We start from the raw sequence: 14,495 nt of genomic DNA on the forward strand, positions 1-14,495 counted from the left end.
AGTCTCTGTGTTGGAAGTGAGGAAATGACATTTCTTCCATCACAGCCTCCTGGAGTTGATGGTGAGAATAGCAGAATAATTAGCACTGAGTGTGTTATGTATGGAAATGTTCAACAGAGTTTGAGTGGCTGAGCAAGACCTAGTACTGGCAGTGACATTTTAACTGGGTTTTAAAGAATGAGTCAGTCTGCTGGGCATAGCCAAGTTTAAGGTGCCTTTGTTTAATTTTTTGTTTGTTTGTTAAGATTTATTCATTAATGAGAGGGAGGTGGGAGAGGACAAAGAAAGAACCAAAACAGCACTCTGGTACGTGATGCCAGGACTCAAACTTGGAAACTCATGTTTTCCAGTCCAGGGTTTAGCCACTGGGCCAGCTATGAGGCCACAGATTTAAGGTTTTAAGATCAGCAGGATCAACTTATGCAAAGGACCATGATATCTGGAAGCATATGGCATGTGTGAGGAAATGCTGTTTGATTGAATAATTCATTTGTGCTTTTGAAGCATAAAGATACTATCTAGAGCGAAACAGAAGAATTTAGTCAGATCATAACTATAGAAACAAACTTGGAAATTCTTTCTTTTGCTATGAAATTTAGACATTGCCCTTCAGTCAGCATGATTCATAGTCACTATCTGCCTTCTACTTAAAAGTAAAAGTTTTTAAGTATCTTCCAGTCTACTGAGATAGAATCTTAGGTGTTTGGGCCTACTCAATTCTAAGTGACTAAATTTGGGAGGTAAGCTTTTTCATCTGAGTGGCAGTGAAGGAAAATAAAAGTCTCAGAAATACTGGCAGTAAATAGAGGATGTGCTTTCTGGCACAATACCTGGGGCAAAGAAGGTCAGTTACAAGACTAGAACACAAGTCCAGGTAAGGTAGTGGCAGCGGGAATTCCAGCCTTCTTGCGAAAGTCATCAGTGGGCTTTGTGTTGTACAATACAATAGTGTCTTCTGACTCGTGTCAGCCACATTTGGCACAGTTGATTGCTCTTTCCTTTTTGGACCACTTCTTCTTCTTCTTCTTTTTTTTTTTCTTTTTTGTGTGTGTCCAGGGTTATCACTGGGGCTCAATGCCTGCACTACGAATCCACTGCTCCTGGAGGCCATTTTTTCCCTTTTGTCGCCTTTATTATTTATCATTATTGTTGTAATTGCTGTCACTGTTGTTGGATAGGACAGAAATTAAGAGGAGATGGGGGTTGGGAGAGAGAGAGAGAGAGATCTGTAGACCTGCCACACCGCCTGTGAAGTGACCCCACTGTAGGTGTGGGGAGCCGGGGGCCCGAACCGGGATCCTTATGCCGGTCCTTGCACTTCATGCCATGTGTGCTTAACCCACTGCACTACTCCCTGGCTCCCGGGACCACTTAATTCTTTTGCCTTTTGGACACCTTTATATTGGTTCTCCATGTCCTTTACAAGTTCCTTCTCAATCCCCTAATATTTAAATACCAGAGTATGGAACTTGGGATGTGGCACAGTGAATTAAAGCACTGGATTCTTAAGCATGAGGTCTAAAGTTTAATCTCTGGTATTACATATGCCAGAGTGATACTCTGGTCCTGGTCTTTTGACCACCACCACCACTCCAAATAAATGAGTAAGTAAATTGTTTTTTAAAAAAATCAGAGGGCCTGGTGGTGGTGGTGCACCTGGTTAAGCACACATAACACAAAGCTCAAGGAACCTCACCAGGATCCAGGTTTGAGCCCCTGCTCCTCACCTGCAGGAGGAAGCTTTGCAGCAGCAAAATAGGTCTGCAGGTGTCTTTCTTTCTCTCTCCCTCTGTATCTTTCCCTCGCCTCTCAATTTCTCTCTGTCCGATCCAATAAAAAGAAAAAAAAGGCCACCAGGAGTAGTGGATTTGTAGTTCCAGCACTGAGCCCTAGCAATAACCCTGGAGGGGGGAAAAAATCAGAGTGGACTGGGTAGATAGCATAATGGATATGCAAAAAGTACTTTCATACCTGAGGCACCAATGGTCCCAAGTTCAATCCCAAGTACCACCGTAAGCCAGAGCTATACGGTGCTCTGGTTAAAAGAAAAAAGAGAACTTCAGAATGTTCAAGATCTTAATCCTTGAAGTTCTTTCCACCATCTATAGCCACTTTTTTTTACCTCATCCAATGGAAAATGGTGAAATACTGACAGTTCCAGACTCACCTTCAGCCCAACATTCTGGTCCCAACCCCACAGATTTTTGAGCATCTTTACTTGAGAGCTTCATGGACATTTCAAGTTAATTTGTACAAAATATGAACTTCTCACTCTCTACTCCCCAGGAAAACACAATCTTCCTTGGCCCAGGAGTTGTGGTGCAGAGGATTAAACCCTGAGTTTGATCCCTGAAAACACATAAGCCAAATGATGCTCTGGTTCTCTCACTGTCTCTCTTTCTTTTAAATAAACACATTTTTTTTTAAATACACCTTATTAAAAACACCCTCTTCCTCTTGAGTGGTGTTCACATTCTGCAAGTGCTCAGATCTACACATCAGTCCTCTCTCAGTCTGTGTCCAATCCTCCAGCAGACTCTCCTTCAAAATTTTATTGTCAACATTCAATATAAACACGAAAAGATCAAAACTCATCTTTGAGCGATTTATTTCAAATGTTTCCAGCCTTGGATTTCTACCTATTTTCTCATTTCACCTCATATATTCAGGAAGCAACATATGCTCGCAGGTTTTTGTCTTGCTTTTCAATTGCTGTCATTGCACCTGCATTGCTTCGTTAAATACCATGTTGACTGTCTAGATCGTCACTTTCTCCAGCCCAGATGGAGATTGGAAGGCTTTTAAGCCAGAATAATTAACTCCCTGCTATGGAAATGTGCAAACCTGCACTTTAATTACTCTGCAACCCAGGTATGAACAGCCATTTGCCAAGGCCCTAGTAAACCTTCTATTTAATATGAGATGCTGGCTTTTACATCATATTCAAAGTGAAAATGCTTTTATATTTTAAGTGTATCTTTAAATATAAAAATACCTTGTGTTAGCATTTCTTTTTTATTGTTATTGTCTTTATCTGTCTGAATCTATTTATGTAGCGCCAGGGAGTGGACCCAGGGCCTTGCACACATGTAACACTATCACAGAGCCACCTGCCCAGGCCACTTTTTTATTCTCTATTTGAAGTGGGGGGGGGGGGAGGAAGAGGCAGAAAGAGTCAGCCCCTTTTTGTTTTTAAACTCGATATTGCTTCATTCTGCCTTCTCTTGTACTTTATATAATAAAGTCATATGGTGTAGACCTCTTTCTGACTTTATATCGCTTCCAAGATTTTCTCATGTTGATTTGAACAGTGTAGTTCTTGCAGGATCCCACTGTGTGGATAGACCGTAAGTGTTTACTTGCTGTAATACAGGTCCTGCTGTTGATAGGCATTTGGTTTCCTGCCAGTTTCTTACTATCATGAGCAGGCTGGTGCAGATATTGCTGTATTTGTCCCGCAGGGCTGACTTCTCTAGGGTATAGCTGGGTCCTGTTTACTTCATTTCCTGCTGGGTAGTAAGAATAGTTAAGGGTCAGGGGATATTTAGCTCTCAACAAGATGACTCAAGACCAAAGAAAAATAAATTGTAAGACCAGCTGATTATATTCCATAAGTATTTAAATGAAGAAGGGGAGAGAAATGAAAACCCAGACAATGGCTACTTATTTTGGAGACCAGAAGGTTGAAAAACAAAATGATAAGATTTCCCATGAATCTGGAAAACAAATTTAGAAGCAAAGCCAATGGCCTTGTTCCATAGAAATGTATTGATAATACAAGCTATATTAGGTAACTCGGTTTTTCACAGTCCATTTTGAAAAACAAAAGAAACCAGTAAAGTTACAAATAAACTCTCTCTCTCTCTCTCTCTCTTTCTCTCTCTCTCTCCCTCTCTCCCTCCCTCCCTCCCTCTCCCTCCCCCTGTCTCTCCCAGTCACTCACTCACTCATATATGCTTATTACTCAGAGGTGAGAGACAACTACCAGAGTACTGGGTGGCTTCGCTTCTATGTAGAATATAGATAACCAACACAAATGGACTTGTAAAAAATAAAATAAAAATAAATAAATATTAAAATTAAAAGGGCAACAAAAGGGAAAATAAATAAATAAATATAAAAAATTTAAAATAAAATAAAAACAACAACCAAGGGTTCAAGCCTCCAGTTCCCACCTACAGGACAGGATGGAAGCTTCATGAACAACAGAGCAATGCTGCAGTTTTCTCTTCTTTCTCTCTTTCCTCCTCTTTATTTCTCTCTGTGTCTCACTGGCTATCAAAGAAAAAGGAAGAAAATGGCTGCTGGCAACAGTGGAGTCGTGGTATAGGCACTGAGCCACAGTAAAAACCCCTTTGTGCATAAGTAAATAAATAAATAAATAAGACCAAAATCTCTCCTAGACTCTGAGGACTATGATGGTGGAGGGGGAGTACAGGACTTGGAGAGCATAGTAATTTGTACACACTGTGTGAGTGTGAAATTATACCCCTGAAATCTTATAATTGTGTATGTTACTGTTCATTCACTAAACATAGATAGATATACAGAGAAAGAGATACATAGGGCCAGGCAGTGGTACACCCAGTTGAGTGCGTATTTTACCTTTCACAAGGACTCAGATTCAAGCTTCTGGCCCCATCTGTATTGAGGAGGGTTCACAGGTGGTGAAGCAGTGCTGTAGGTGTCTTTCTTCCTCTCTCATTCCCCCCCTCCCTCTCTTTCCCTCTCCCTCTCCCTCCCACTCCCTCCCTGGCCACCTGAGCAGTAGATTATGCAGGCACCAAGACCCAGAGATGAAACCCTAGGGGCAATTATAATAATAATAATAATAATAAATACAAATTATTTAGATCAGTAGTATTGGTTAATATTTTTACAACACAAACCAACAGATCATAGTTATTATATTACTTTCTGACCTCCTATTAACAAAGTAATGACCATGAGCTGGGTAGTTAAAAAGGAGAGAGTTGTATTTTCTCAGTTTTGGAAGCTTAGATATCCCAAAATTGGTGTGTTAATCAGGATTGGTTCCCAGTTAGTGATTTAATAATGATTGACAAGATTGTAGGAAAAGAAGGGTACAATTCCATACAGTTCTCACCACCAGAGTTCCGTATCGCATCGCCTGCATTAGAAGGTTCCCTATTTTTTATCCCTGTGAGAGTATGGACCAAAGATCTTTATGGGGTGCAGAAGATGGGGGTCCTGGCTTCTGTAGTTGCTTCTCCACTGGACATGGGAGTCGACAGGTTCATCTATACCTCCAGTCTGTTTCTATCTTTCCCTGGTGGGGTAGGGCTCTGGGGAATCAAGGTCCCAGGACATTCTGGTGAGGTCATCTACCCATGGAGTTCAGGATGGAGTCATAGTAGCATCTGCAACTTGGTGTTTGAAAGACAGTAGTTATGAGGCACAAAAATGTTTAATAAATGGGAACCAGAAAGTTAGGAATAGAGCAGGTGAGAATAGGGGCTTTAGGGTGGTAAGAAGCTAGGAAACCTATTTTAGGTATGTTCATAGTGATTTTTGCCTGAGCTTGATAGTTAACATGGAGGTGGGCTAAAACTATTGTCTGGGAAGATGTAGTCAGTTTAGAATAGGGCTAGAAAGCTGGGTTAAGACAGAGGATAGCTTCCAACCCTGAAGAAAATACATAAATATAATTAAATTTATCACATCAATTTGACCCAAGGCCAATGTATATTTACATATAGCACAGGAGCCTTATAACCTGTGAGTCCCTGTCAGTCTGAGCTCACAGTCCATGATCACACCTGGGAACATTCTAGGCTGCACTCATTTCAGGACCAGGCTTCTTCAAGTGACTGAATAGGCTGACCAAGACTCCCTTCATAAAGTGAGGCAGCCCCTACCATGGCTACTTAATAGTGAGGGCAGGGTCCTGGAGAGGCCATTAGAAGTTTTACGGTAGCATTCCTGATGGAAGTGACCAGTGATGGTAGAGAGAGGGGTGAAATCCCTAGAGTACCCTGACTTGGGCCCCTGGTGATGGAGTGGCAGGTGGTGACCAAAGAGGCCACCATTAAGTGAGCCAGTTTTCCTCCTTTTCCAGCTTTTGTAGCCCCCCCCCCTTTTTTTTTTCTTTTTTAATCTAATAACTTTGGCGTTCTCTCAGCTGTTAAAAGCATTGAGTGTCATTTGTTGTGTCCAAATTGGTCTATGGTGTCTAGCCTCAAGTTGGGGAGAAAATACCCCTAGGATTTTAGTGAGGTCTAAGTGAGCCTCGAGTTTTACCACATTTACTTGTTTGATGACTCTAATAAAGGTTGTCATAGAGACAGTAATTGTCCATTAATTGTCCATATTTTTTGCCAGTATGTCTCTTGGCCAGATGTGTACTTTCTTCTAAAGATTTTCTTTTTTTTTTTTTTTAATATTTATTCCTATTTGTTGCCCTTGCTGTTCTATTGTTGTAGTTATTATTGTTGTTGTTATTGATGTCATCATTGTTGGATAGGACAGAGAGAAATAGAGAGAGATGGGGAGCCAGGGGCTCAAACCGGGATCCTTAAGCTGGTCATTGCACTTTGCGCCACAAGCGCTTAACCCACTGCGCCACCACCTGACTCCCCTTCTAAAGATTTTCTAGAATTGCTGAGCCCTGTTGGTGGTCCTTGAGGAATACTGGGGGAGGGGGGGGGGTTGTCTTCAAATGTAGTTTATCATGACATCTTTTTCTTGCCCAAAGACTGAATTTTTAAGACAACAGACATATTAATTCATGGGCCAAAATATATTTCTTTCACAACAAAGAGCTGATACTAGAGAATGTGAGCTTCCTAAAACTGAGTTCCAGACCTTCCCGTGTAACTGAAACGAGGCAGCCTTCCCTACTAAGAGGAAGAGGACAGAGGCCTGGAGTGTTGTGGCCGAGGTAGAGGACCCTCCTGTGTCAGTCAAAGGAGAGAGCCAGTGCATCGCTCTGGCATGTGTAGTCAGTGGCTGTTTGCCACTCATCAAAGAAGGATTTAGTTTGTTCTTTCTGGCACCAGCTGATTGGTATGCTGTATGAATAAGAATACATGGAAACTCACTTCAGTTCAGTTAAGTCATCTCAGACAAAGAGTCCAAAGATGGTAGGGAATTGATGTCGTGAATTCTTTCTCTGTCCATAGAGCTTTACTGTAGCCTAGCCTGACTCACTCCTGAAAACTGGAGAAGGAACCAGCCAAGCCATTTGACACTCTGTTCTTTTACTCTTCTCTGTGACTCTTGAATGTTTGGCACAAGACTAAGTTTTGGAACTTCAGCATCTTTTATTATTTACAATATTTTTTCAGATTTTTACAATGAATTTAATAATTTATTTACTAGCTTCACACAGCTGAGTGTATTTTGCAACCTGTTTCCTGTAATAATTTCTCAGAGAAAGGTCTTTCTGTAATTTAAAAGGTTTGCCTTGTAGACATTTTCCCGATGGTAAAACTTGAAGTTTTTATTAGTAGACAAATTTCAAAGTCTTGGGAAGATTATTTATGCATGGCTTTTTATTTTAAAGGTTCTTAATAATTTTACCACTCGAGAGGTAGCTATTGTTAGCCTTACACTGTACTTCTTCCAATTGTTTCAGTATTTTTCAAGGAAAAACTGAAACTTGTTTTAGACTCATTAGGATTCGTTGTATAGAGAAAATAATTATTTTGATGAATTATAAAAGTTGTATCTATTTATTTATTTTGTCTAGGTTTCTGCCTCAATGCTCAAGCAATTTCCCAACAGTGGCCTGAATCCAGGTCTCTTCAACGTGGGCCCCCAGTTATCTCCTCAACAAATTGCCATGCTGAGCCAGCTTCCACAAATTCCCCAGTTTCAGTTGGTAAGTAACAGATCTTGCTTTTATAGCTAAAAGTGGCTTTTTTTTCTCTCTCTTTTTCTCCCTCTTTGACTTTGATTTGCTTCCTTGTGTGTGTGCTTAAGGGTTGATGATGCAGCTCAGCTACTGGTTAATGGTTAATGTGGCCGGGGGAAATGGAAATTGGTGGTCCTTCCCTCGGGAACACTTTATGATGATTGACCTCCTAAGTGCACAAACCCTTTCCCTGTTCTCAAGATGTCCACCTTAGGAAACTGGGTTTCTCACACATGCACCCACATATTCAACCTTCCTCTCCCCCCTCTGTTTTGTAGGCATGTCAGCTTCTTCTGCAGCAGCAGCAACAGCAGCAGTTACTACAGAATCAGAGAAAGCTTTCTCAAGCTGTGCGCCAGCAGCAAGAGCAGCAGGTATGCAGGGATGGGAGGGTTCCTCTATTGCTCTCAGAGAAGTGCATCTCTGCTGAACATCTCTCGTAGCAAAAATGAATCCTTTGCAGCCAAGCCTATGAAGTTCTGCATGTTGGCTTATCTTGTGTCCATTTCCCTTGATCTTCCCCTGGCTCTGGCCTCTGCCGCTAGTTGGCTCGAATGGTGAGTGCACTCCAGCAGCAGCAACAGCAGCAGCAGCAGCAGAGGCAGCCTAGCATGAAGCATTCGCCGTCTCATCCTGTTGGGCCCAAGACACATCTGGATAACATGGTACCCAACGCTCTGAATGTGGGGCTTCCAGACCTTCAAACCAAAGGGCCAATACCTGGATATGGTTCTGGTAGGTTGTTATTAATGGAAATTTGTTTGGTGGCTTTCACTACATCATTGTTATTTTTATCTGTTGGTCATGTTCTAAAATCTTAGGGTGGCAGTCTTCAAGGTGACGAATAGGTAGAGTATCGGGCCTTCAGACATAAGGTCCCTAGTTTGAACCCTGATGCTGCACATGCCAGGGTCATGCTCTGGTTCTCATTGGCTATCTAGTTAATACATAAATCTTTTAAAAAGTAAATAAATAAACATAAGGGATAGACCTGTGTTTCTGTTTACATAAGAATCTGAGGGAGTTGGGCGGTAGCGCAGCGGGTTAAGCGCATATGCACAAAGTGCAAGGACTGGTGTAAGGCTGGTTTGAGCCCCTGGCTCCCCACCTGCAGGGGAGTCACTTCACAGGTGGTGAAGCATGTCTGTAGGTGTCTGTCTTTCTCTCCCCTCACTGTCTTCCCCTCCTCTCTCTATTTCTCTCTGTCCTATCCAACAACGAAGACATCATCAACAACAATAACTACAACAATACGGGGGGGAGGGGCAACAAAAGGGGATAAATAAATAAATATATATATTTTTAAATCTGAAAAAGTAGATAAATATTCTCACTTTGATACAGAAAAAACATCTGAGTTACTTACGTCCTAGAGGATTGGTGGTTTTCTGAAGCACCGAACAATAGGTAAATAGCAAAAATGGGATCCCAGCTTCTCTGGTGCCACCACAAACTTTCTTACTACTTAGGAATGGCCATTTGTTCTCCTAACATCAGACTTTTAAAGCCAGTTTAGCTGTTTGTACATGCAGAATGCAATTACTACATGTGTCTAGGGTTATAGTTCTTTAAACTGTATATTTAAACTGAGGTATTTATCGCCACATCTGACATTGTGTCTCTCAAAAGGGGAAACTGAGATTATGGAGTACATGAGTAAAATTCTTTTGATATTAGTATTTCACCTGATTTAAATAGAATTAGCACCCGTAAGGTTATCCCTTTGACATTCACCAAGAATTTGCTGGCAGGCAGATCGTAGCCCTTTCAGAACCGGGGAAGATGTGGTAAGCAGAATTCAATCACTGAGGAGGCAACAGTGATTTAAAAATAAATTTTAAAAGGCCCTGCTTGCCACAGTGGCTGTCTTCTCAATAAATTAACTTTTCATTTTTATTTTAGAAAAGAAGATTCTTTTCTGTGCGGATTATTTAAAAATAAATAGTTGGGAAAAGTGTACTGTTGTTTGACAAGTGACCCTGCTCTTTGCTCTAGTTCTGTGACTGTCCCACTAAGGTGAGGCTCCTTGTCCCTACCAGGTATCCACATGTCAGCACGAGCAAAGACTTCTAGGACTCCTTGATCCTGGATTATTTTAGTCATCACTGGAATTTCAGCACTCAGAGTTAGTTTTTCCAGGTAGAGAGGAGACACACCACAGCACAGAATTTTTTCCCAATGCTGCATTACTCCTATGTAGTGTGCCAGGAGCTTGTAACTTTTTCTACTCTTATAATTACCATTAACTATAAAAACACTAGTCTGCTATTTACTTATAGTCCTCTGGGGCTTCTCACCTGTGCAGTTAGTTCCACGACCCTCATGAGCTCTCTTTTTCCCTTTGACATCATACAGAGTTGGGGTGGGAGGGAAGACTACACCACTGCTGCATCATTCATGAAACCTCCCTGGTTGCTCCACTGTGGTGCTGGAGGCTCAAACTCGTGTCCTCACACATGTTAAAATGTGCTCTGCTGGGTGAACTATCTCCTGACCTCTGTGGTTTGTTTAAAATGTTCTAATATAGTGTTAATTTCTTTACTTGGTTGGTGTCAAGGATCAGACTCAGTGCCTCTCACATGCAAGGCATATCCTATACCAATGAGCTACATCCTTAGCCTAGTAATTTGTATTATAATCTACAACAAAGAGGGTAGCAGAAAACAGAAATATATTTAATTAATTCTACACAGTAGAGTTAAGCACAAAGTAATTTGAGTTTCTTCAAGAAGGTAAGTGCTGAGCCAAGAAGATAGTGATGAATAGAGGCTAAATTAGGGTGTATAGAGGCAGGCAAATAGTTCTGGCAAGGAGAGAGAAGGCAGGCAGAAAAGGTTGTACTTTTGAGAATGATAAGGTAGGTAAAAGGTGAAATGAGTTTGTGGTAAGGCAGGAGACATGTCTTATCTCTGTTAGTTCTACCTGGACTCCTAACACAGAGCCAGGCCAAATTAAACTCTCCATAAATATTCATCCAATTTGGACGTTTTATATTGGTGACCTGGATAATGACGGAGACTGCTTGGTGAGCTGAGGAGGTTCATTTTTGATGAAATAGCAAATACACTAAAATCAGTGTTTTCCTTGTCTTTGAGGTATGGGAGCTCATAGTCATGTGTCCCTCCCCCCACTGGAGCATAGGTCTCCAGAATTCTTCACAGCGAAATATGGTGAAGATACCCTATATCCTACTGTCTGGCATCAAAGAAAGATAGCTTGACTTTTCCTGTCATAATTTTGGATTTTTTTCCTGTTATCAAATCTTGTTATTTTTAGTGGCAGAGCATTGAAGTGGCAATAGATATCCAGGTTTATTATTTATGTATATATTTGCCACCAGGGTTATTGCTGGGGTTCCACTGCTCCTGGAGGCTATTTTTTCCCTTTTGTTGCCTTTATTTTTTTATCATTGTTGTGGTTATTATTGTTGTTGTTATTGATATCCTTGTTGTTGCATAGAACAGAGAGAAATCAAGAGAGAAGGGGAAGACAGAGAGGAGAGAGAGAGACACCTGCAGACCTGCTTCACTCGCTGCACTACCACTCGACCCCCTTCAGGTTTATTTTTATATTGTTAGTAGTATTATTATTTAATTGGGGAAATGTTTCCCAAGATTACATTAGGTCAATTGAGGTTTTATAATATACTGAACGTAGAGACTTTTAAAATTTTATTTTAATCAGAAAAAGAGATGCAGAGAGAGAGACCCCATCAGAGTGCTGCTTAGCTCTGGTTTATGGTGGTGCTGCAGATTAAGCCTGAGACCATTGATGCCTCAGGCATGAAAGTCTGTTTGTAGGTCTCCAGATTTCTTAAGAGAGAACTACTCTTATTACCTAAGATTGCTCAGGTAGAACTGTTCAGACTCTTTCCTTTCCTGTGATTTTTAATTCTTTTTTTTTTTTTTTGCCTCCAGGGTTATTGCTAGGACTCAGTGCTGGCACTGTGAATCCACTGCTCCTGGAGGCTATTTTTCCCCCCATTTTTGTTGCTCTTGTTGTTATTATTGTTGTTATTAATGCCATTGTTGTTGGATAGGACAGAGAGAAATGGAGAGGGGAAGGGAAGACAGAGGGGGAGAGAAAGATAGACACCTGCAGACCTGCTTCACCGCCTGTAAAGCGACTCCCCTGTAGGTGGGAAGCCATGGGCTTGAACTGGGATCCTAACCAGTCCTTGTGCTTTTTGCCACGTACACTTAACCAACCCGCTGAGCTACCGCCCAACTCACTGATTTTTAATTCTTAATGATATTTTATATTTCTTGTGTCACAAAAGAATTCAGAGTATCCCCAGCACTACCTAATACCAAAGCTGAGCAATACTCTGGTTCTCTTTCTCTCCCTCCCTCTCCTCTCATTCTTTTTTCACTTTCATGATAAATAAATCACCAATTTAAAAGAATAAAGTAGTTTCAATTAAATACCTTCAATTCACACTGAGCTTCAAAAAATTTTAGAGCAACGTTAAAATGAATACATAAGGATTGGTTCTTTTTTTTAATCTTTATATTTATTTTCCCTTTTGTTGCCCTTGTTGTTTTTCATTGTTGTTGTAGTTATTATTGGTATTGATGTCATCGTTGTTTCTTCTTATTAATAATCACCAGAATAAGCATTCATTTATTTTTGTCAGAGATAAAGAATGAGAAAGAAACTTAGCACTACTCTGTTCTGATATATGTTATCACATTGCATTGAACCTGGGGATGTCTCTAGACCTCAGATACTCAAGTTCAGTACTCTGAATCTCTTAAGTGTTTCCCTGACCCTATTAAAGCTCTCCCCCCTCAGCCTTTTCTCTCTTTCCCACTTCCCCCCATGCTCCCTTTCTCCCCTTCTCACCTCTCTCCATCTCCCAACAACATGAAGTAGATAAATCATAGGTCAAGGAGATAGCAGAGTGGTAGAGCACAGTGGTAGAGGTCTCAGGCTAGAGACAGACAGACAGACAGACACACACACACACACACCACCACCACCACCACCACCACCACCACCACCACCACCACCACCACCACCACCAATAACTAGAACTCATTGAAGAAGGATAAAAAAAGAAGGGAAATAATTCAGCTGGTAGAATGCAGTACTGGCATGATTGAGGCTCCCATTTTTAGTTTCTATTATCACATATATCAGAATGGTATTCCTACCCCTGTCTGTCTGTGTCTCTGTCTCTCTCTCTCTCTCAAGTAAATAACGTAAAACTCTGAAAGAAAAAGAAAATCATAGGGCCACCAGGGAAGTGGTTCAGTGGAAGAGTGAAGACCCTGCTTACATGAGACTCCAGTCCTTGACATCATGTACTGGAGTGGTGCTTTAGCCTTTCAGTGTTTTTCACATGAAGGAAATAATTCTTTAAGAAAAAGAAAAATTGCACCAGAATGATTCAGTCAACACATAAAGGAGTTCTCCTGGTTTTTTCCCCAGCACCAAACACTCTTTTGAAAAAGTTCTGTCACTGATTTGAAGGTATATCTGCACTCCTATATTCATAGCTGTGATGGCCAAAGAGGGGAAGCATCCTAAATACCCATTAACAGATGACTAGAGGAATAGGTTATAGGAGACATTTTCCATGGGGTACTACTCTGCAGTCAAAAAAGATGATGTTGTGTCCGTTGGGACGAAATGAATGAAACTGGAGGTGATTGTGCTTAGCAAAGTAAAGAGATGAAAGACAACTGCTGGATGGTTTCACTCATATGTGGAATCTAGAGATCTGATAAACATGAACTTGTGCAAAAAAAAAAACAAAAAAAAAACACCACAGAAGCAAGCAAACTGTTTCTAAGACTTGTGAGAACTATGATGGTTCTATTGAGAGATGGGAGGGTGGGGGGGACACAGAACTTTTGTAATCCTAAAATATTTTGACTTACTATTAATCACAAATAAAAGAATGGGGAAAAAGTAAAAGTAAACATCTTCTGTGACTGTTTTAGAGGAGGAGACGTCCAAATACCATGGCCTGATAAAGGCCTGGTAAAGACCTCACAGGACACTATTGTTTCTCCCCTGGCCCCTCCCTGTCAGTCTCCCACCTCACTTCATCCACTTCATAGATAGTTAGCTGAGTGACATTGACTTCATCTTTTCCTAGACATGACTGCCATCACTGGATCTTTGCACTTGGTTTCCCTGACTTACCTTCCCTAGGCCTCGACCCAGTGCTGGCTTTATTTTGTTTTACTTGACCACCTTTAAGGTCCACCTTGTGGCGGTCCTGTGTATTGAACCTGGGACCATTGATACCTTGAGTATGAAAGAAAGGCATTTTACATAATCATTATACTCTCTCCTCCCATCTCTTTTGTCAAATCTTTTTATAAAGCATTTCTTTATAACAATCTGGTAGGTGTCTGTTACACTATATTAATCGATATGTGGACTTCCCCATCTGAGTTGTAGAATTTCTGGACTGTAAAGTTCTGTGGCACAGACCTTAACTAAGTGAATATCCATGTACACTGGACATAGACATTTAAAAGCAGTCATATACATGTTCATACCTTAAAAGAGAGTCCTCTTTGTCTTATATAGCAAGACTTAGGAGCTGCAGTTTGAATCAAAATATCTAATTCTGAGTCAGATTTTTAAAAAATTTCTACTAGTT

The 14,495-nt window shown here is 40.9% G+C and overlaps 1 protein-coding gene across 10 annotated transcripts in view; it reads left to right on the forward strand.

Annotated features, from left to right (window-relative positions):
* The window catches only part of TNRC6B (trinucleotide repeat containing adaptor 6B), a 289,108-nt gene that overhangs the window by 249,204 nt on the left and 25,409 nt on the right, over positions 1–14,495 (forward strand). For all 10 annotated transcript variants that reach the window (XM_060189010.1, XM_060189011.1, XM_060189007.1 and 7 more), the window contains 3 exons: positions 7,712–7,843; positions 8,155–8,250; positions 8,422–8,611. In XM_060189010.1, coding sequence (XP_060044993.1) covers positions 7,712–7,843; positions 8,155–8,250; positions 8,422–8,611 — 418 coding nt within the window. The remainder of the gene's footprint in view (positions 1–7,711; positions 7,844–8,154; positions 8,251–8,421; positions 8,612–14,495) is intronic.

This window comes from Erinaceus europaeus, chromosome 4 (assembly GCF_950295315.1).
Source record: "Erinaceus europaeus chromosome 4, mEriEur2.1, whole genome shotgun sequence".
Taxonomy (NCBI): Eukaryota; Metazoa; Chordata; class Mammalia; order Eulipotyphla; family Erinaceidae; genus Erinaceus; species Erinaceus europaeus.